The 24,485-nt window shown below is 41.9% G+C and overlaps 2 protein-coding genes across 8 annotated transcripts in view; both read right to left on the bottom strand.

The window, feature by feature from the left end:
* LOC121871765 (retinol-binding protein pinta-like) overlaps positions 1–2,751 on the bottom strand; it is a 30,496-nt gene extending 27,745 nt beyond the window's left edge. The window contains exon 1 of one of the 2 annotated variants that reach the window (XM_042374206.1): positions 2,656–2,751. The gene's annotated coding sequence lies outside the window, so the exon portion shown is untranslated. The remainder of the gene's footprint in view (positions 1–2,655) is intronic. The other variant, XM_042374205.1, reaches the window with a different exon arrangement.
* A 5,192-nt stretch (positions 2,752–7,943) lies between these two features.
* LOC121871766 (retinol-binding protein pinta-like) overlaps positions 7,944–24,485 on the bottom strand; it is a 48,609-nt gene continuing 32,067 nt past the window's right edge. For 3 of the 6 annotated variants that reach the window (XM_042374212.1, XM_042374207.1, XM_042374208.1), the window contains exons 5-7: positions 11,975–12,085; positions 9,596–9,701; positions 7,944–9,087 (exon numbers count right to left, since the gene is read on the bottom strand). In XM_042374212.1, coding sequence (XP_042230146.1) covers positions 8,936–9,087; positions 9,596–9,701; positions 11,975–12,085 — 369 coding nt within the window. In that variant the 3' untranslated portion in view covers positions 7,944–8,935. Of the gene's footprint in view, positions 9,088–9,595; positions 9,702–11,974; positions 12,086–14,115; positions 14,375–17,811; positions 18,071–23,575; positions 23,835–24,485 lie in introns of all 6 variants that reach the window. The other 3 variants (XM_042374210.1, XM_042374211.1, XM_042374209.1) reach the window with 3 other exon arrangements.

The raw sequence follows: 24,485 nt of genomic DNA, 5'->3' as shown, positions 1-24,485 counted from the left end.
AAGTGGCTTATGCGAGTCCTATCTTCAAGAAGGGCGATCGTCACTCCAAGAACAACTATAGACCGGTGAGCCTGACCAGCATAATATGTAAAGTATTTGAGAGTATTATCAGAGATGCCGCAATGGAACATCTACTACGAAACAACCTTTTAAAGGATTGCCAACACGGTTTTATGCCGGGACGCTCCTGATAACACAATTGCTCAAGGTATTGGATATTTGGACCCATATTTTGGAACGGGGTGGTAATATTGACAATATTTACCTAGATTTTGCCAAGGCTTTTGACAGTGTACCCCACGAAAGGCTGAAAATCAAACTGGAAGGGTACGGAATTCAGGGAAATGTCCTAGCGTGGATAGAACACTTTCTACATGACCGCAAGCAGTGTGTGGTGATTAATGGCACAAAATCATCATCCGTACCCGTCACAAGCGGGGTACCACAGGGCAGTGTATTGGACCCGCTGTTGTTTGTTTGTTTCATAAATGACATGCCTGACGTTGTACACTCCTCCATACAAATGTTTGCCGATGATGGCAAGTTATTTCGGGAAATTAAGAACCAAGCGGACTGTGAAGAGCTGCAGAAGGACCTCTGTGGGCTCCAGGAATGGTCAAAGAAATGGCTGCTGAGATTCAATGTCACGAAGTGTAAGAGGATACACCTGGGGCGTACCAACGGTAAGGAGGCGCATCATATGTCCCAACGGGATGAAGAAAATGCACTAGTTGAGACTGTGTGTGAGAAGGACCTAGGTGTGTATGTTGACAATGAGCTGAAGTTCTCGGGCCATTGTGAGAAGAAGGTAAATCAGGCAAATAAATTATTGGGTCTTATAAGAAGGTCGTTCAGATATCTAGACGGTCCGTCCCTCGTGACGGTCTTCAGGAGTGAAGTGCTTCCCCATCTGGAGTACTGTCACCCTATCTGGTCCCCGAGATATGCTAGGGATTGTCAGTTGGTTGTAAATGTTCAAAGGAGGGCCACCACACTGGTGCCTGCACTTCGGCACCTCAGCTACCCTGAGATTTGGAGCGCCTGAACTTGCCTAGCTTATACTACAGACGGGCAAGGGGGGACCTAGTTGAGGTGTATAAGCATCTCAGGGGGCACTACTCAGTTGAGTGTCCTTACTTGGAGCTGGCGGACGCTCGCCCCACAAGGGGTCACAGCTCAAGATTGAAAAAGCCGCAAGTCCAGAAAACTGTGAGGGCAAACTTTTTCGGAGTGAGGGTTGTAAACTCTTGGAACAATCTACCAGAGTGTTGTGACGGCACCGAGTGTGAGCTCTTTCAAGACAAGACTTGACCAACACTGGAGTGGGTTTAGGTACATTCAGGAGCCGGTGCATGCCCAGTATTTGCCAACAGTGCGTGACAGAGGCGTGACCGATCGCCCGGGCGGCTAGCAGCCGATCTTTTGGTGAATAATATAAATGAAAAGAGACGTGACCGATCGCCCAAGCGGCTAACAAGCCGATCAGTGGCGAAGAGGATAAAAGTAAAAAAAAAAATAAAAGAGATCCATTTTTCTTCTTTCACACCAAGAACATTAAGTTTTGGGGGGGATCGGTGGTAGATTCGGTACCGTTCTTGCCTCGCAAGCGAGATGTCACGGGTTCGATTCCCGGGCCGGTGGAAGTTGTTTGGTCTTACTTCCTAGCCCCCATTAGTCCCTGTTCACCTAGCAGTAAAGTAGGTACCTGGTGTAAATCGAAAATTGCGAATTCGTATTCAGGGAAAGTTGTTGGAGCTTCCAATAACTTGATGACATAAACCACTAACTCTTCAGGCTTCTACGCCCTTGACTCTTCAGGCTTCTACGCCCTTGACTCTTCAGGCTTCTACGCCCTTGACTCTTCAGGCTTCTACGCCCTTAACTCGTGAGACATAAAGGCAAGCATGAACTTAGCATGCTTCCCTGTTGGGCGCTGTAAACGCTTCTGCGCTTCACCTTACACAAGGATGTAGGGGAGTGCCCAATAAAAAAAAAAAATAAAATAAAAAAATAAACTTGGTGGGGGGGGAGGGGTAGTTATATTTGTGTGCAAGTATTTGAGAAGTTGAATGGTCAGGCTTAACAAGAACACGACAAACTGTTTCATGTCGCATTATTATTATTAGTGTTTTCTGGCCGCTTCTTCTGATCTGACTCCGAAACATTCCCCACATAACCAGCCCGTTCTTACCTCTGCTCCTTATTCTATTCTACACAGACTAGTTCTTAATTATGTTTGTTTAGATTATACCATCACTATAGTTATTGTAACAGTCAGTGTAGTCACTACACAGTAGGTATATAATTTACTTCATTGGCATAACACTTTAGACAACATCTCAAGCTAATGAACCTGTGATCTCAGGGGCTGTGGACATAATTTACCCACAGTAGAGCAATTGATTATCTCCACATAATATACAGGTTGTTCTATGGTTCACAGTGGGGTACTTAGATGGTGGCCGAAAGGCGATCAAAGGGTCAATTTATGGCAGTAGCCAGGTTTCGATTAAAAAAAATCGAACGAATCTGACCTTCGTCCTACCCAACTTAACCTAACCGAAACCTGACAAATATCCTAAATTGACTGATCAAAGTACAGGTAATATTGTATATGATGGTGGAGGTGAGAGCAGTGGAGGCAGCCAAACATACCTGAGTCTGTAGTAAGAGTGATGAGAGAGGTCGCCAGCTGACACCGGTACAAAACGCCCCAAGAGTTGTTACCCAACTAACGGAAGGTCGATTCTCTTTCACCAGTCATGTGTGGGACGTCGCACCAGAAATGCGCTCCTTAGCTCACCTCACTGACACCTACAACGTTAAGCTTATCTAATTTTGATGTTTTATTGTCTTTAAACTATATATAAGCCTTTATATATATTCATGAACGACCAGCAACTGCCATCAATTATAGACGATAGCACATGGAACAGGACGACAACGAGAGAAATTGGTTATATGTAATCAACAGATTGTGTTATCGGGATTGTCTGATTCGTTATCTTGTGAACTGCAGTGTTCTGTCACTCCTCCACACTCCAGCCTCTCACTGCTTTGTTTTATGTAAATAACTAAGTTGTTGGTCTTATCTTTCTTTATGAGACATTAACTGGTTTAAGTCTCGACAAAATCTGTTTTCCTCTAAAATGAATGAACATGCATAAGATATTCCACACTAAGCTATAGGTATATAGGAAAATTATGTCGAAAAATAACAAAGCTCTATACTGTACGTTTCTCCAAATTCTCTGTTAGATTTTGCCAAGGCTTTTGACAATGTACCCACATGAAAGGCTGAGAATTAAACTGGGAGGGTACGGGATTCGGGGAAGTGTCCTAGCGTGAATCGGAGATTTTCTGCATGGCCGCAAGCAGTGTGTGGTGATAACGAAATCGTCACGTCTACCTATGACTAGCGGGGTACCACAGGGCAGTGTATTGAGCCCGTTGTAAGTCTGTTTCATTAATGACATGTCAGTAGCTGTACACTCCTCCATACAAATGTTTTCGGACGATGTCAAGTTATTTAGGGAAAGTAAGAACCAAACAGACTTTGGAGACCTTCGGAAAGATCTCTATAAGCTTCAAGAATGGTCGAGGAAATGGCTGCCAAGATTCAATGTTACGAAGAGCAAAAAAATGCATCTGGGTCGCACCAACAGTAAGGGGGTGTATCACATGTACCAGCAGGACGAAGAGACTGCATTGAGACCGAACGTGAAAAAGGCCTCGGTGTGTATGTCGACAATGAACTTAAGTTCTCGGGCCATTGTGAGAAGGTGAATTAAGCAACGAAACTAGCAGGTCTTATAAGAAGGTCGTTTAGATATGTGGATAGTCCGTCGCTCATGATCTTCAAGAATGAGGTGCTTCCCCATCTGGAGTATTGTCACCCCATCTGGTCCCCGAGGTATGCTAGAGACTGTCAATTGATTGAGTGTCCAAAGGAGGACCACCAGACTGCTGCCTGCTCTACGAAACCTCAGTTGCCCAGAGAGATTGGAGCGCCTGCAACAATCTAGCTTATACAACAGACGGGCGACCCAATCGAAGTGTATAAACATCTCAGGGGGATGGAACTGGTGGACGCTCGCCTCATAAGGAGTCACAACTCAAGGTTGAAGAAGCCACAAGTCCAGAAAACTGCGAGGGCAAATTTTTTTCGGAGTGAGAATTGTGAACTCTTGGAATAATCTGCCAGAGTGTTGTGACGGCACCGAGTGTGAGCTCATTCAAGGCCAGACTTGAACAACACTGGAGCAGGTTCCGATATAATTAGGAACCAGTGCATGCCTAGTATCTGCCAACAGTTCATATCAGAGACGTGACCGATCGCCCAAGCGGCTGTAATGTAGTGTATGTGGCGCAGTAGTCAAAGTTCCCTTTCTTATGTGTCAATTTTCTTTTTCTTTAGGACAACATACAGACGTACATAAAGGGGATCTCGCACCCAGGATGGAGGCAAGAAAGAAAACTCACAATGGCGTTTTCTTTGCGTACAGTATATTGTATGTACAGTGCAGTAAGATGTTGGGGAGTTGTTGTGTTGTAGAGGAGCTTGTTGAGAGGAGGTCTTGTCGGATTGAGAGCTTGTAGTAGAATGAGAATCTCGGTTGTTGTTGTTGTTGAGATTGTCGGACCGTAGTCGATACGGGCCTTTGCCTGTAGGTGGCCCGTTTGATGGTTCCGACTGGAGCTCTTGGAGCAGCCAGATATGAAAGGATACTGCAGGTTTGCAAGTGTGAGCGGACCCTCGGTCAGTGAGCCCTTACCACCAAACCCCACCGTTGACCCCTCTCCCTGTACCCTCACCTGACTGGCTCTAAGGTCTTGCCTAGCATAGATAACCACACCCCTCTTGCTAGTTTCTTGAAAGGTTCGTAAATAAGCCATATTCGTCAATACTGAACTCGCATTCCTCTGGGTTGAGTCTCCTGTTCTTGTAGAACAGTTCTAAAACTCCTACAATATCTGGTTGGTGTACCTTCAGTAGTGTTTCAAACACCTCTCTCTTATCAAGGAACGTGTCAGTATTAGTGTACATGACATTCAAGCCGGAATTTGTTCTCGGTAACGTCTCTGCTGTTGGTAGTAACCCCGGCCCACCTCCATTCTCAGCAGCTGCAGCATTTGTTAAATACACTGTATTTTGCAGGGTGTGGTTAGAAATGTCATTGTTTACACGGCGCTCGCCTCCTCCTGGGTGGGAGGTAGAGTGGGTGGAGGGTGTACCGCTGCCCCCTGGCTCTGTGCTGGCGCTCTTGCTTCCACTACCCTCCCCATGGATATAACCCATGTACACCCGTCCCCATTCCTCCTCTGCTTCAAGCCCTGCAGGAGCTTCTTGTGCTGTACCCTCTGCATTACCGTGCAATGTGGGTGAATGAATACATTCCAAAATGCCTTGCTCCTTGCCAAGTTTTTTTGCCTGCTGAATAACTCCCATTTCTTTTCCTCACTCACTAGTGTGATCCTGAGGGGGCGATGCTTGTCTTCCTGCTTTTGTCCCAGCTTCCTCACATACTGAGGGGGGGGGGGGGATGGCATATTCAGAACCTCTGTACAAATATTCTCAAACTGCAACTTATTGTGTGTTTTCCTACTCTCCGCTTTCTCCGAATGGCTCTCGGGGACTCCATAAACTATTACATTGTTCCTGTTGTTCCTCCTCTCCCCTAACAGTAGGTCTGCTAGTTGCCATCTCTTCAACACCCTTCTTCAGAGTCCCTAGCTGCTGTAGAACTTGTTTGGGTCCTGCATTACTCTCTGCCCCCTCCCATGGCCCCGTTAAGGCCTGAGCATAACTCTCTTCACTTCCACCTCCATTCTACCTGCTACTTCCTCAGTCTTAGCAAGGATCTCTTTCCCAACTTGTTATAGTTTGGCAACCAGCAAGTATCCAGCTTCATCTATTTTTGTCCCTCGGAAACTCGCTCCCCTATAGCTTGCACTCGCCTCTTTTACTTTGGCTATACAGTCAGGGCAATACCAGCAACAGCCTACATGCTTTACCGCATTCTGTAACGCAATACAACAAACTTCTTGGTGCCGCTTCAGCCCCCAAATCCCTACACCTCATGGTTGTTGCTGTTTAGGAGAGAGGGGTGGGGTGTGCAGACTGTACAGATCTACTCAGCCTTAAGCCCACCAGTTTACCATGTGATGAACTTCTAATCGTCATCTTAATACTACTAATATTGATCTTTATTAATACAATGGTAATTTCTTTTAATCCGTGTCTTGGTAGCAGGGCTTGAGGTCAAGGTCCCTTTAAAAGTCCCGAAGGCTTGCTGCTTGCTTCTAGGCCGCTATGACTAGTGCCACCCACCGGGCTAGCACACTTAATTTCTTCTGATAAAGAAATTTACCCCTCAGTGGAGTAATGATAAGTAGGAATCTTAAGCCAAGTCAACAATGTGTATTTGCTCAAAACAAGGCTAACAAAGTACTTGGGTTCATACAAAGGAGTGTTAGTTACAAGACTAGCGAGGTCATCCTAAAACTATACCTTGCGCTTGTGAGACCTCACTTGGATTACGCTGTTAAATTTTGGTCACCGTACTACAGAATGGATATAGAATCCCTAGAAAGCATTCTGAGGAGGATGACAAGACTAATCCTGGGCATTAGGAACCTTGATTACAGAGACAGGTTAAAGCATCTTAATTTGCACTCCCTCGAGAGACAGAGTGAGGGGCGATATGATTGAGGTGTATAAATGGAAGTCAGGGTTAAACAAAGGTACTCAAACTATCCAACCAAGAGCAAACTCTTAGCAATGGTTTTAAATTAGGCAAATTTAGATTTAGGCGGAAGATAGGTAAACATTGGTTTGTAAATAGAGTAGTGGATGAGTGGAGCAAGTTACCGAACTTCATCATTAACTCTAATACACGCTGGGTAGCTTCAAATATAGGTTGGACAGATATACAGTACAGTGTAGGGGTATCGAGATATTAATGTCGTCTAGCACTCAGGATGGAAGGAAACTCTAATGTGGTTTTCTTGTATAATATATAAGTTATATGAAGACAGTCTGGTGCTGGAGATGCCGTGTGGTGGGGAGCTGCTCAGTAGAAGACGTTCGGTGAGTAGCGTGTTGAAGGAGGTAGATGTGCAGGAGCTTCGTTAGAGAAGATGTTGCCTGTTGCTGGCCTCCTGGTTGAATAAATGTTAACAGCTAGGAGCTTGCTGGAGGAGGTGTTGCTTGTTCAGGAAAATGGACAGAATGAGAGTTGGTTGGTGAGGAAGCTCAGAGGACAGCTGGTGGGTCGCCATGCTCGCTGGCGGGAGCGAGGACCGCCAGGCAGGCGAGGAGATGCGAGGGCTGCCAGGCAGCGGCTGAGGAGGAGGTGTTGCTTGTTCAGGAAGAATGGTCAGAATGAATTCTCAATGGAGAGACAGAGCTTATATACCCAGCAGCCGCTATGAGTCATGTTGGGAAAACCCGAGAAGTCGCCGGTCTTTTGGCTCGGTTGCTAGGATACGGCGGCATTGGAATGCGGATACGCTTGGTTGCTAGGGAAGACGGTAGCAGGTGGTGACGCCGCTACGCAGTTTGTAGGGGAGACGTCCACTACAACAGTATAAGCGATAGCGGTTGGGTGTAAACAGGGCTGCATAGTATGGGTCAATAGGCCCGCTGCAGTTTCCCCAATCTTACGCTCTTATTGGCTCTTTAATCCCTTGTACACGGGGTTCCCTCTGAGCTGAATAAAATCATCCGACTTTAGCTACATAAAATATTGAAAGTGGCGTCCCCCGTAGTGAAGGGGTTAAATAATTTAATGTGTTTTCTGTAACTAGTTACTAGATATAAGTGTGTTTTTAATGCTTTGTTTCACATTTTATTGAGTGCTGAAGCTACTGAATTTATTATACAAGTAACCTTTCAATTCAAAGAGAAAAGTGTTTTGTTAAAAGAAAAAAAATCAAGCTGAAAATGTTCAAAATTTTTATTTCCTTCATGACTCCTTTAACAGATGTGGTGTTGAACATGGAGAACAAGGATGTGGCTCCCAAATTATGAATTATCATTATCGATTTTGCTAATGGATAATTACATGTCCTTGTGATTCTTGAAAAAATTTCTACTCATTTTGCAACCCTAATAACTTTTCTTTGTACTTGTTTATGTTGACTTTTGGTGTTTTTCTGTTATTCTGAAGTTCTGCACTGAAGTAGTGTATCATGTTAATAGTTGAAATAAACTCATTACAGTACAGGTATTTAATAGATAGGTGTGTCTGTGAGTAAATCTTTATATTGCAGTTGCATAAAGTTACCATAGTAGTACAGGTACTAAGGTATTTTGATACAAGAATAAGGAAAAGTGTCATAAACGGTGATAAATGATACATTTTTGATAGCTTGATTTTCTGCTTTTCTTAAAAAAAAATTTTTTTTGTACAATTTCATAAATTGAATAACAAAGGTGCATGGGGTAATCATAGTCTAAATTAAGCTACAGTATTCTTTAATCTCCTTTAAATATCAAATTAATTAACTAGTTAAGTACTGTACTTTATACAGTACTGTATAAGTTCACTATAATAATACAATCCTAACATCCTAGGATTGTTTATTTTATAATCATCTGCAATGCTGTATATATATATTTTTTTCTTCAAGCTGATCTCATTTATGAGCAATACAGTACAGTGTACTGTCTAGGGCTTTAGACAATATGAGTGCCATATATTGTTATGATGTCCTCTCTTGTCTTACCTATAACTGCTGTTTATGTTTGTGTAAACAAATTGACTGTATTCATTAATGTTTAAACTAAACTGAGTAATAAAGTGGCTAAAATATTTATCTTTAAATATGTCTTCACTCCATCTTCATTCTTCTGAAAAATCTTTGTCGCAAGTTATCACATGTATAACCTCTTCTCTCTACCAAGATCGTGTAAAACAGAATGACTGGAAGTTTAGTCAACATTGAGTTTCCTGAAGGATCCCTCAATACCAAAAAGGTCAGCTGAGGTCTTGGCTTTTCCAGGCCGCTTAGATTCGTCCACACCATATTGCTCATCCTCGATGAGCCAGTCCCGCCGAGCATCCACCCGCTGCAGCCAATATTCTGCCGACACAACAGTATTGTATTTGCCTGTGTTCTGCAACTTGTGTTAATAGGGTGTTGTTGGTCTAGTGATACTGATAGTGTATTACAGATGGTGTGTAGATTATGGTGTGCTGTACAGCACTGTACAATACAGTCGGTAATGAGCTGGCATGATAGTGTACTGTTGATGGTGTGTTGCTGGTGGTGTGTTGTCTGTGGTGTGATAGTGTACTGCTGATGGTGTGTTGCTGGTGGTGTGTTGGTGGTGGTGTGTTGTTGATGGTGGTGATGGTTGGAAATGCTTTATATTTTAAAAAAAATGCATTTCCTTATAACTATTTAGTAAAAATTGTAAATTAGTGATACCAAACTTAGCTTAATAACCCATAATATAAAAACAAAACTTCTTAGGTTGACAGAGCATCAAATTTTACAGTTAGGTTAATATTAGTGTGTAATAAAATTGAACCTAATCCATTTTTTTTACTTTGTTTATCAGATTTATAAGAATTTTTTTAAGACTTACTCTTAATATCTTCGATGGTCCCATTGGTGCCACCGTACTCAACTGGTAGGACCTCTTTGGGTACTTCTTTATGCAGACTGTCTAAGTCGCTGCCATGGAAGTGGGTCTGCCAACACCACCAGTTTCATTACCAGCTCCCACATACACCATGTGTCCTTACTATTAATATTTTCATGTACAATACTGGTAATATGAATGACTTAATCATAGAAACCTAACCATCATTTGACACTTACCATTTCCTCCTGAATTACATTTAGTGTTTTTAAGTATCAGTCATCTTGTTTAGTGGTCACAGAGACCTACACTGATTTAGAAAAAAATACAGGAGGAATATTGTAAAGTACTTCCATTTCATTTTAAATTTGCAGAAGTCACATATAATGTGCACATAAACCCAACTAAGACAATGTTGATCACCAAAGGAGAATTAGAGTATTGGAGTAGCAGGGAAGGACAGAGAACAGAATCTTCACTGGAGTATGAAAATGGGCATCTGAGACCTGATGGCCAGTTAGGGGAAGTGCCAATACAACACACTGAACGTCAAGGCTTTAGTACACATGGAGGCAGCGTACTGGCACTACATACAACTACCTCTACTTTCTCAGGCTACTACTGTTGTGTCCAGCTACTACTGTTGTGTCCAGCTACTACTGTTGTGTCCAGCTACTACTGTTGTGTCCAGCTACTACTGTTGTGTCCAGCTACTACTGTTGTGTCCAGCTACTCCTGTTGTGTCTGTGTCTACTACTGTTGTGTCCAGCTACTACTGTTGTGTCCAGCTACTACTGTTGTGTCCAGCTACTACTGTTGTGTCCAGCTACTACTGTTGTGTCCAGCTACTACTGTTGTGTCCAGCTACTACTGTTGTGTCCAGCTACTACTGTTGTGTCCAGCTACTACTGTTGTGTCCAGCTACTACTGTTGTGTCCAGCTACTACTGTTGTGTCCAGCTACTACTGTTGTGTCCAGCTACTCCTGTTGTGTCCAGCTACTACTGTTGTGTCCAGCTACTACTGTTGTGTCCAGCTACTACTGTTGTGTCCAGCTACTACTGTTGTGTCCAGCTACTACTGGGGTTCTCACTATAAGTGTCTTCATTATAAGTGGTTTCGCACTTAAGTGGTGAAAAAATTGTGGATCTCCACGTAAAAAGTCCCCGCAGTTAAGAGGATTCAAAGGCTGAAATCTGTCAATCTTTGGGAGCACAAGCGATTGAAATTCCTGCCCGCCTCCCACTCTCTTAAAGGTCATCATTCTCTCGTGCTATGCATGCTCAGTACCAGTCGCCTGTGTCCACTGCTCCAAGAACTATAGTTATCAACTTTGTTGTATCTTTGGTGACATTGGTGGATTATTTTTGAACCCATCAGTTCCAAACTGAAGCAAGGTGATGTAGTGGTTAAAGGAAGCGTAGTAGCTATGGGATGGATATGAAATTAGAAGTTACATGTTGTGAGAAAAGTGGTGTGTGTGTCTCAGTGAACTACTTACACTGAAATGAGTGAGTGTGTGTGGTTTGGTAGCTTGTGCTGCATCAACACACTGACCCCAAATGAACTTTAAGTACTTTAAATAAGTTGTAAAGTTAAATAATTTAAAAAAATAATGTGTAATCAAATGTTTAAAAATGTTTCTAATGTAATGTATATATATTCCAGTTAAAAGACACCAAATTAAACTTTGAGTCTTATTAACTCTCCTCCTTTAGTTGATAATCTTTCTTCCCTTTCTTATCACCGCAATGTTGCTTCACTCTCTCTTTTACAAGTACTTGTACGGGCAATTTTCGGTGGATTTGGCATCCTGTGTACCACCGGCAAGACCGTGGGCTCGTAACACTCGTCTGGCTCGCGGTGCCCACCGTTTGTGTGGATGTCGGTCACACTATAATAACCCGTTATAGTACATCCTTCTTTCCTCACACAGCCAAACTGTGGAATGCTCTGCCTTCTTCTGTGTTTCCATACTCATACAATCTGTCTCCCTTCAAAAAGCTGGTTTTCCGTCATCTTCGTGGTGTAGATTAACATAATCTTTTTCTTTTCTATTTTTAATTTCTTTATACAGTATTCCTATTTTTTCGCCCCCAGGCCCCGTTGTGGGTCGATGACCTGTGCTCGGGTGGGCTATTCCCCGTAAAAAATAAAAAATAGAATTACAATGTGATGGTCCCGATTAGACCCTATTCCTATTAATTCTTATGGGAATTAATTCCCCTTTATAAGTGGTTTCATTATCAGTGGCTTTTTCTGGTTCCTATTAACCACTCATAGAGGACCCTCTGTACTATTGTGTCCAGCTAATGTGGTTGTGTGTCTTGCTACTGTTGGTGTTTGTCATGTATTATATATACTGTAGTCTTGGTTGACTTACCCTCCTCTTCATCTTCTCTTTCATGAAAGTTTTGAAGATATTAAACACAGTGTCGAAGGCAGCGGGGGTGTTGATGTAGTTAAGTCCCTTGGGCCGCATCGGGTATCCCTCCTGGAAACAGGAAATACTATATTCACTACTGTGCAGTGTTTAATAATTCTAGCTTAAGGAATATGTTCTCATATTTCAGTATTTCACTCAAATCAAATGTAAACGATATTGTACATATAATAAGTTAGGGATTAACAAAGAATGTGCTAAAGTTCTGGGTTTGTGACAAAGTTATATGACTGCTCACTAGTGGTGAATGTAACCTACCCATCAGTCAACTTTTACTTCTCATCAACATTCTGCCTTACTTTTGTTATTTTTATTGTCACCAGTAATGTGAATTTGCCATTATCGTAAACACTTCTCAGTACCAGCATTACAGTACGGTACAAGATTGTGTATACTGCATAATTACCGGGTAATATGTGATTTACTCGCAATTGATCAAAGGGAGAGTTTGTTACACTGAAAGTATTATATATTATATATTCCAATTTTTTTTTCAAATGACACACGCATTTTCTATACAGAAACGTTTGCAGTTAATGTAGTCTCCATGTATAATTAGAAAATTATTGGGGCCCCATGTGCATTCAGCTGACTACATTAAAGGTAAGTGCTCAGTTACACTGTATCCATTCCTCATTATTTATTACTTTCACTGTACTGTATTCATTGTAGATTTTTTATAAAAAAAAATTGATTTTTTTTATCAATGTCGGACTTACGACCATTTGGACTTACGACCTGGATTTGGGTTCCTAACCCCGTCGTAAATCGGGGAGCACCTGTATATATATATATATATATATATATATATATATATATATATATATATATATATATATATATATATATATATATATATATATATATATATATATATATATATATATATATATATTTTTTTTTTTTACATCCAGGGCAGCAGCTCAAACCTTTCACCATTTAACTTTTCTTGAGGAAGAATTAATTCCCTAACTATTCTGATTATATACAGTACTTTGTCCTATTCTATGAACTGATTGATGATGTAATTCTGATAAAAGAAGGTTTTTAAGTACGTATATTCATAATATTGTACAGTACTGTATTTTCGTAAATCCAAAATGGGCACGAAACCCAAAGACTAATGAATGCTTTTTAACAATTCTGTAAATTCCAACCACAATGACCTTAACTTTAATATTAAAAGGGAATGAGTTCAGTTTTTCTAGAGCTTATTTTTGCAGCATTTAAGCTAATCAAGAATTTGATGCTGAAGCTTTCAGCCTACTGCTTGATTTATAGATGTGTAGGAGTCTTAAGTACTGTAGTAGAAACAACCTCGTGAACATGTTCAACCCCTCTAATGCGGCACTCTTGGAACCTCACCAGAGCCAGACCACAGAAATTTCGGAACAACAAAAGGTCTGTTAAAGTGTGGTGAAAAAAATTCCTCAACTCCACCGATCCATGAAACACAACACATTACAGGCTTATAAAAAATAAAACAGCTTGAAGCAGAAGAGGGAAGATTCGATGAGGAACGGGGACGGATTTACACGGGTTATATACAAGGGGAAGGTAGTGGAGGCAAGAGCGCCAGTATAGAACCAGGGGACAGCGGGACACCCCCTACCCAGGAGAAGGGTCAGCACCATGTAATCTTTGTACAGTATCTATACATTTTGTACCGTGTGGGTATTTCTGTATATTTCAACACAGTTAGATAATACTGGAAATGTATTATTACTAAATATACTGTGCGTTTATCAGTCTGCACAATAATTACCTGCATGAGTGTGGACCAGCGTGAGTGTGGACCAGCGTGAGTGTGGACCAGCGTGAGTGTGGACCAGCATGAGTGTGGATCAGCACGAGTGTGGACCAGTATGAGTGTGGATCAGCATGAGTGTAGATGATCATGAGTGTGGATCAGCATGAGTGTGGATGAGCATGATTGAGCCAGCATGAGTGTGGATCAGCATGATTATGAGCCAGCATGAGTGGATCAGCATGAGTGTAGATGATCATGAGTGTGGACCAGCATGATTATGAGCCAGCATGAGTGTGGACCAGCACAGGTGTGGACTAGCATGAGTGTGGACCTGAATAAGTGTGGCCATCTTCTTCATAATTGTTGGCGTCATCTGTGCCGCGTGTTGGAAAGTTATCTCCCCCGTGTCCATTACTACCAGCATTCCTGTCACCCCTATTGTCTCGTCTTCCTCCAGTAGTAAGTCCAAGGTGAGGAGTATTGTCCGAGCCACATCGTCCATGGAGGTAGTGGTCGGGTCACGGTGTCCAGGTCGAGCCAACATCACCCTGCGCTGACTCTCGCTCACTGGTGGAAGTGGCATGACCAATCTGACCCACATGGTCTTTGGTTATTCATTCATTCAGACATGTCCGATTACACCGTGCACTGCTTCCCTCTCACATTCCCTAAGATATGTGATAACCCGTACTGTATACTCTACCTAACATGTCAAGAGTTTGTAGTTTGCTAAAATTAATTAAAGATTCGGCCTTACACACACACACACACACACACACACACACACACACACACACACACACACACACATGCAAATGTTGATACGCGTAATAGAACAAATATAGTTCAGTAAACCTTCTCAACGGGATTATTGGATTTAAGTCCCTATCATAATTTAAGATGCATACACTACCACATACATAAGATACATATAAGGTATACATTCTCACACATTTCCCAACAAATACAAAGCACACTCCCAAATTTCCCAAAACATACACGGTATAGCTACACATACAAGGTATAAACTCGTCCACACTCCTCAACACACACAAGGTATAAACTCGTCCACACTCCCCAACACATACAAGGTATAAACTCGTCCACACTCCCCAACACATACAAGGTATAAACTCGTCCACACTCCCCAACACATACAAGGTATAAACTCGTCCACACTCCCCAACACATACAAGGTATAAACTCGTCCACACTCCCAACACATACAAGGTATAAACTCGTCCACACTCCCCAACACATACAAGGTATAAACTCGTCCACACTCCTCAACACATACAAGGTATAAACTCGTCCACACTCCTCAACACATACAAGGTATAAACTCGTCCACACTCCCCAACACATACAGGGTATAAACTCGTCCACACTCCTTAACACACCAAGGTATAAACTCGTCCACACTCCCAACACATACAAGGTATAAACTCGTCCACACTCCCAACACATACAAGGTATACACTCGTCCACACTCCTCAACACATACAAGGTATAAACTCGTCCACACTCCTCAACACATACAAGGTATAACTCGTCCACACTCCCCAACACATACAAGGTATACACTCGTCCACACTCCTTAACACAAGGTATAAACTCGTCCACACTCCCCACACACAAACTCGTCCACACTCCCCAACACATACAAGGTATAAACTCGTCCACACTCCCCAACACATACAAGGTATAAACTCGTCCACACTCCCCAACACATACAAGGTATAAACTCGTCCACACTCCCCAACACATACAAGGCATAAACTCGTCCACACTCCCCAACACATACAAGGTATATAAAATTCCACACTCCCAAATTATATATGAAATCTACATAATATGCACTCTGTAGCACTCACTATCACCCCTTAATTGCTTCCCTTCAAGCACTCAACAGCATACAACCTCTATAAACAAACCAATACCGTGCAATAGAACTAACTCGTTGTACACTATAAGAGAACAATAGACCTGAGCTATATAATAACAGGAAACAATACAGTTGTATAAAAGGCAAAGACAACTAAATATTTATTATGGACTACAGTACATGTAACAATACACCCAACCTTTCCAAACACAATATTATATACACATGACTTGCATCAACACTGGAAAATCGGTCTGTAATACTAAAAAACAAACAATACATCTATTTTATGCGTTAAACACATCATACTATACAATATGTGCATTATGTATTATTGTACACATAAAACAATACACAAAGACGATGCACCAAGCCACATAATGTCCAAGTGTACTATATAATTGACTCCTCGTCAACCTGTCGTCCCTTGGCATACAATTTACAAATTCAAGCATCTCTCTACACTGATGAACCTGTTACAAGCCTCTCTCTACACTGACGAACCTGTTACAAGCATCTCTACACTGACGAACCTGTTACAAGCCTCTCTCTACACGGATGAACCTTTTACAAGCCTCTCTCTACACTGATGAGCCTGTTACAAGCCTCTCTCTACACGGATGAACCTTTTACAAGCCTCTCTCTACACTGACGAACCTGTTACAAGCATCTCTACACTGACGAACCTGTTACAAGCCTCTCTCTACACTGACGAACCTGTTACAAGCCTCTCTCTACACGGATGAACCTTTTACAAGCATCTCTACACTGAACCTGTTACAAGCTTCTCTCTACACTGATGAACCTGTTACAAGCACCTCTCTACACGGATGAACCTGTTACAAGCATCTCTACACTGAACCTGTTATAAACATCACTCTACACGGATGAACCTGTTACAAGCACTTCTCTACACGGATGAACCTTTTTCAAGCATCTCTCTACACTGAACCTGTTACAAGCTTCTCTCTACACTGATGAACCTGTTAGAAGCATCTATACATTGCCCAGTATGTTAAAAAACAAACAAATGTGCTTCGCTAAGTTTTTTCCATCCTAATGTTTTCTTCCCATCAATGACTAAAAACAGTTGAGGCTATTTTGTCACTTGTTTTACAGTACATCCCACGCCAGGCAGATGAGAAGCGTAATATTATTTTCACTCACTCCCTATTGTATTTTCTTCTCTGAGACGCATTAAGTTTCAAATCTATTATCTGTTACGTATTTCCATGACCCCAAAGATCATGAAACTCGACAGTATATTTTTAAAAACTTAATTTAAATAGGTTGCCTCTTAAACCGCGTGAGTCAACCATATGTCTCGTAACATCATTTGAGGGAAGTGAAGACCAGTTTCCCACAATTCTTTTAAATATAAGTTTTACAGTATTTTAAATCATGGTAACGGGTATTTTGTTCTCTCAAAATGACGCCAGAGGACAAATTCTGGACAAAAATGACATATTGTAGATGCCAAAAAAACCTGTTTACATGTCTCAAATCAAATCTGCTTAATGAACTGTGAAAATCCCCTTGAGTGCCACACAAGAAAATTACCTTGATAAGTCAAAGGTCTAGGTCACACGAACCAAACTAAAAAAGACGATCATATACACCATGGTCATATACACCACCATGGTCATATACACCACCATGGTCATATATACCACCATGGTCATATACACCACCATGGTCATATACACCACCATGGTCATATACACCACCAGGGTCATATACACCACCATGGTCATATATACCACCATGGTCATATACACCACCATGGTCATATACACCACCATGGTCATATACACCACCATGGTCATATACACCACCATGGTCATATATACCACCATGGTCATATACACCACCATGGTCATATACACCACCATGGTCATATATACCACCATGGTCATATACACCACCAGGGTCATATACACCATCATAATTATATATGACATCCTTACACCAGCCGTTCCATACTTCAGTGTCCATCTGTACGACATGACCTTCCATTCTACCATTACCATCCATACTACCACAGCCATCACATTTACAGTTTCAGTTGCAAGTACAGCTGCAACACGTGGTTATAGACACAAGCCCCAGGATACCGTCAACATAGAGATCTGTGCATATAACCTGCATGATGGTCGAAGCCTTCTTTAATATCGTTAGGTTCATCTGGGCGGTGTGTTGGAGCGTCATAGAGGAACCATCCAAGATCATCTCAACGCCTGTGATAGCTACGGTCTCGTCCTCCGCCAGCAATACTTCCATCATGAGCAGGATGGCCCAGGCAGAGTCGTTCATGTCAGTGGTGTTGGGATCTCTGAGGGTAGGGCGGGCCAGCACCACCCGTGCCCCCCGGACCGACAACCCGTCCAGCGGCAACAACAGTCTGATGCACACACCCACTTACTCCCTCAATAGTTCTTCTTGATGAAATATATACACGACTATACATTATACATTAGAGAAAGACTGTGGTCAAAACTCACAAGCTTAAACACCACGACACCTTTATTCATGGACGTCATTACAATTCATTGCCTGTATCAACAAACTTAAATCCATGCTAATGACGAAAAGGAAAAATATAATGATGATTTGATAAATGAATGAATAATGAAACACTATGAAGCAGAAATACAAAGTAGCATGCTTCACCACCCAGATAACAGTATAATGCTTCATCACACAGACAGCAGTAGCAGGCTTCACCACACATGAATCTACTTCACTGCACATTACAAGTTATGTTGTGGTTAACATTGTACTACTGGTGATTAAGTTTCTAACAAAAAAAATATAGATACTAACTGAAACACTTACATTTTCAGCATTTAATGTTATGCCATGCAATGGGCCCTAGCGAAACTACCACAATTAGTGCAACAAAAATTACAGTGAAGCACATAACCGTTCCATTAAGTTGTGTAAGCAAAGTGTGACGACTCTGTTCCCTACTCACTCTACCACCATAGCCATCACTTGGTCCAACTTGTCACCAGGAGAAGAAACTGCTTCACGAAGCTACTCGACCCCAGTGAACACCTATTCAGAACCAGTTTCCCATCTGACTATGAGACCAGTTTCCCATCCGACTATGAGACCAAGGTATCAAGGCAAGTGTGTCTGTCTGGTATGCTGGTAAAAGTGTTAAGCCCAGTCTCTTCTCTGCGGCCTACGGTGTTCTTCTCCCGGGGTGTGGACGATGAACTGAATTAAGGACTGCTGCTGGTGATGTTGTGGTTTGATGGTAGTGGTCTACGGCGTTAATCCCTGGTTCCTTGTGGTTGGCCATCGCAACCTAGACTTGCTACCTGAGCTGCTAAGTCTATCAGGTTTTTGAGTTGTTTTATATAGTATGTGTATTAATGTTTAAAGTAAGAATAATTGGGCAATATTCTGGTGTGTTTTGATAAATGCAGAGTCGTGTCACTTTTGATAATGGCATATTTTATTTTTTACTTATGTAACGTTCCTAATAAGCTATCTTAACCAATACTTAATATAAATGTTATTTCCCCATTTACTTGATAATCTTATCCCTTTCATAAATTTGTCTGTCACGATAAGCGACTCTTGTGTGCGTGCTCCTTATTTTTACTTGTCAACTTTGCCTTTCCTCAAGGCTCAATGTTGTGGGTAGCAAGGAGGGACATCACGAATGATAAATGCAGGTCGAAGTGCTAAAAGTGAAGAAAAGGAATGTGTGAATTATGGTTTTGAAGTTACTAGTTAGGAAGTAACTGGAAATAAGCATAAATATGCTTTATCGACTGCCCTTGGTTGAATTGCCTTACTGTTTGCTAATGTTGTATACCTGCACTGTCTAGGGCACATTGGAAACTATATTCCAATGTGTATGTGTCAAGTACTGTTTCAAATTCCCGACAGTCAAGGCCAGACACCACTGCCTCGAGACAACTTCCGGCACAATAGGATACTTCAGTAAGCTTAAGTTCATAATTATGGCGAATCCTCCTATCCTACAGTATTGTATTTACTACCCAGTATCGGCTTACTTACGGTTCTATATACAACTAAATTATGATGTAAACATAGAAACACATTTGTTAAAACAATTATGTATCAAAATAATTTTTTAGTGAAACAACTGGGACCCCATACATACAAATACGCTAGGTAAGAAAACGAGGTCCTACACTACCGCAGTTCTAAATTGTCACGTTACTTTTCACGACCGATGAAACGAGGCAATATACCAATCAACAGCTATTTTTCCACTGAACTACATTTAGCGCCATGCATCTCTAAATACCTCGGTAGAAACACACTTTTTCATCATTACAGTATATCAATGATTTACTTCACACTACAACTAATTCTATCCATTCTTACGCTGATGATTCTACTCTTCACTCTTCCTCACATTTTCCCCTTCCTCCTAACTCTCAAACTAGATCTGTTTCTAGAACTGATATCATTACTTCTATCAACGCGGATCTGTGCAGCATCTCTGAATGGGGAGATACAAACTTGGTTAAGTTCAATAGTAATCTAACTCAATATTTACCAATTACACTTTGTAAATAAGACGATCTCCCACCAATTACATTTCAGGACGCTATCATCCTCCCAAATTCTGAAATAAATATGTTAGGCCTCACCATTTCCTCCAATATGTCCTGGAAATCACACATCCTTAGTATAACTAAAGCTGCCTCCCGAAAGTTGGGTATGCTGTACAGATGCCGCAGCTACTTCACTCCTGAGCAGTTGCTCCAAGTATATAAGGGATTCATTCGTCCTAACTTGGAGTACTGTTCTCATATCTGGGGTGGCTCTTCTTCTCTCCAACTGTTAGATAGGGTGAAATCAAAGGCATTTCGTCTTATTAACTCTCCTCCTTTCGTCGACAATCTCTCTTACCTTTCTCTTCGCCGCAATGTTGCTTCACTCTCTCTCTTTTACAGGTACTTTAACGGGCAATGTTCGGTGGATTTGGCTTCCTGTGTACCGCCGGCAAGGCCGTGGGTTCGTAACACGACGTCTTGCCCGCGGTGCCCACCGTTTCTCTGTGGATGTCGGTCACACGAGAATAACCCGTTATGGTACCTCCTTCTTTCCTCACACAGCCAAACTGTGGAATGCTCTGCCTTCTTCTGTGTTTCCATGCTCTTACAATCTGTCTCACTTTAAAAAGCTGGTTTTCCGGCATCTTCGTGGTGTAGATTAATACAGTATAATCTTTTTTTTCTATATTTACAATTTCTTTCCGTTCTTTTTTTTTCGCCCCCCAGGCTCCGTTGTGGGTCGTTTGACCTGTGCCCGGGTGGGCTAACTCCCGTAAAAAAAAAAAAAAATAAAATAAAATTAATGGATTATTAACCCCATTATATCGGGGCTCATAACTCGCCTATCTTATATGATACGATGAAAAACATAAAACGGGAGCATGGGACGTAGATGGGTATCGGTCTTCCAGAGTATACAAATGCTCGACTACAAGGGTGTTGCACCTCTATTGCTTGGCGCCAGATTCGAAATTATTTGACTTGCCGAATTTCGATTCATTTAGCGATTCATGCAATGGTTCCTGAATGTATCTGTACCTGCGTCAGTGTTGGTTAAGTTAGGTTTTGAAAGAGCTCACATTCGGTGCCATCACAACACTGACAGATTGTTCCAAGAGTTCACAACTCTCACTCCGAAAAAGTTTTGTCCTCACAGTTTTCTGGACTTGTGGCTTCTTCACCCTTGAGCTTTGACCCCTTGTGGGGCGAGCGTCCACCTGCTCTAGGTATAGACACTTAACTGAGTAGTGCAGTCTGAGATGTTTATAAACTTCAAATAGGTCTCCCCTTGCCCGACTATAGCATAAACTAGGCAGTTGCAGGCGTTCTAATTTCTTTGGGTAACTGAGATGCCGTAGTGCAGTCACCAGTCTGGTGGCTCTCATTTGAACAGTTTCAATCAACTGACAGTCTCGAGCATATCTCGGGGACCAAACTGGGTGATAGTACTCCAGACGGGGAAGCACCTCTCATTCTTGAAGAGACCAAAAACTTCAGTTTGTTATTAACATACACATCCAGGTCCTTATCACATTCGATCTCTATTTTAATACAGTTTCTTCATCCCGTTGGGATGGTACGACCGAGGTGTATCCTCTTACACTTAGTGACATGAGCTGTGAGCTGCAATGTGTAGGCAGTGGAGCACACTCATCGTCTGCTTCCTCTTGCATGGAGCTCAGTTCCTCAACATCTTCTGAAACTGTCTTCTGCCCATCAGCACTCATAAAATAGGTGCACTTCGTCTGCACAAAGTAGATCTTTCTGCCAGTAGCTTCTGTGGATATGTGTCCTTTTTACATTCGTTCACAAGGAAACCGGTAAGGCTTTGCTTGTTTAGCAAGAAACTTTTCCAGTCTCTTGGGACCTTTGTCAAGGGACCTTTGATCAAATTTGCTGTGGATGAACCTCTTCGATCTCTTTCAATACTCTTGATTGAGAGAGGATGGCAGGTATCGGTTTTTTAATCCAAACGTGGTTCTTTTGGAAGCTGTTCATATAGACTCTGATAGTTCCCCAGATGTGGTAGGCACGGTCACTTGTGCTTGAAACAAATCATTACCATCAGAAAGGAGTTATTTTTGTTTAGAGGAGGCTTCCGTTGTGTGTGTTTCTCCTTCCAGTAGGAACATATCAATATATATGTTATCGCCACTGGCTTCAACTACAGTGCTGGCGTCGGTGCTGGCGTTTGCTGCCTTACCCGAACAAACATTAAGGAGGGGAGGGCGGTGTTTACAGACAAGAGGTCCTCATTATGCTGAGTGTGGTTTAGAGGGTGGCGTGGCCGCCTGGCCTCCATGATTCAGATCACCCTCTGGAATGATGCTGTGAGGACCAGCCCTCGGCTAGCAATGGTGAACACCAACTCCCAATCCTGGCTGAGTTTTGTGCTGGAACAATTTACACAGTACTATTTCCCCTTGGAACACCATACTGGTTCGCATTGACCCGCACTTGTAAATACAGCCAGAGTGATGACATACCCCTCAGTACTGAAATATTGTGGACTAATTATGCTTACTCGTTCCTGCCTTATCTGGAGCAATAAGACAACGTGGAATGAAGTGTAACTAAGGTTAATGGAGTTATGAACTTTGTATCATGTCATTATGCTCAATTATCAATTATAATTAAGATAAATCGTGTGAGACTAACTAATTGTGTATCAGATAGACCACCATGTAATACTAATGAACGCCTTGTTCTCTACAGGTTTTGATCTCATCAGTAAATATTGAATGCGTCAAAAGGCGAGTTTCAATCATTCCCTTCGACTTGCCCGTCACATGAACGTCATTTACCAAGGCGTTTACTATATAAGTTGGGTGATAAGTTCGCGTAAACCACCAACATGAGAATTCCAAAGAAATCTACAAATTCTGAACTATGTTACTACTACAGGTCACCTACCCTGAAAGATACCAAAAAACGTTTTTTTTGAGCGCGAGAAAAGCAATATCACAGTGAAGCGTCAATCGGTGAATACTGTACAGGTAGTGAGGAAACCTCAATCCATGTGCCATGGTGGCTACATACGAGTACCAATATTTGTTAAACAAAATAGTGCCTGGTAACGAAATAATTCTCTTAACCTATTTTAGAGTATAATTCATTCATTTGCACAACATTTTAAAATAAAACCTATTTTAAAGAAGTATTTCATTTGGGTAACCCAACTTTTGGTTCACAGTCATTTCATGATTAAATTTCATGACATTCATGCATACTTCTATTGGAAAAGGTCGTTACGTACACCACCTGTACAACTTAGGTTCTTGTGTGAGATAGACAGAATATTAGTCATGATCAAGTGTGATACATCAGATAGAGAGAGATTATGAAATATGCCAGATAAAAACCTGCATCATTGTCATGGCCTTCTTAACGAAGACGGGTGTCATCTGAGCGACGTGGGTGAGAGTCATGCCTTCTATATCAATGATAATCTCGAGCCCCGTCACGCTCACCGCCTCATCCTCCTCCATGAGCAGGTCTATCATGAGCTGGTTGACCTTGGTGAGCTCGTCCATGGTGAAGTTGACTGCTGCTGGCAGCCCCAAGCGAGCTACCACCACCCGCGCCCCGCGCACCGACCTTCCCTTCAGAGGCAACATCCCCCTACAGTACACAGAGAAGATCAATCACATCCTCACCCCAGCTGCCACAAGCTGTACTCATCATACTACTTGTCTTTAAGAACCTTTATTACTCTTCCTAATTAATAAAAATGCAAATTAATCGTTGCATAGGTTTGCAATGTTTCTTGTTGTGCGTTGACTTGAATATATATTTTACAGGCTAAATAAGATTAGATAAACCTTTCTCATGGACGTCCTTACTTGTAACATTACTGACTGAAAACCAGTGGCACAGTACTATTAGTACTTATTAAAATATTGTACTGTATTATATAAATGTCTATAACTTATTGCAGTAGTACATCAACCTAGACAACGAAGGCCTCAGCCACCATAATGTATTATACTCCGTCACTTTTACTTTTATCCTCTTCACCACTCATCGGCTCATTAGCCGCTTGTCCGATCGGTCACGTCTCTGTCACGCTCTGTTGGCAACTACTGGGCATGCACTGGCTCCTGAATGTATCTGAACCTGCTCCAGTGTTGGTCAAGTCTGGTCTTGAAAGAGCTCACACTCAGTACCGTCACAACACTGGCAGATTGTTCCACGAGTTCACAACTCTCACTCCGAAACAGTTTTCTAGACTTGTGGCTTCTTCAACCTTGAGATGTGACCCCATGTGAGACA

This window comes from Homarus americanus, unplaced genomic scaffold (genome assembly GCF_018991925.1).
Source record: "Homarus americanus isolate GMGI-L3 unplaced genomic scaffold, GMGI_Hamer_2.0 scaffold39675, whole genome shotgun sequence".
Classification (NCBI taxonomy): domain Eukaryota; kingdom Metazoa; phylum Arthropoda; class Malacostraca; order Decapoda; family Nephropidae; genus Homarus; species Homarus americanus.
This window is presented reverse-complemented; position numbering and strand designations above follow the sequence as displayed.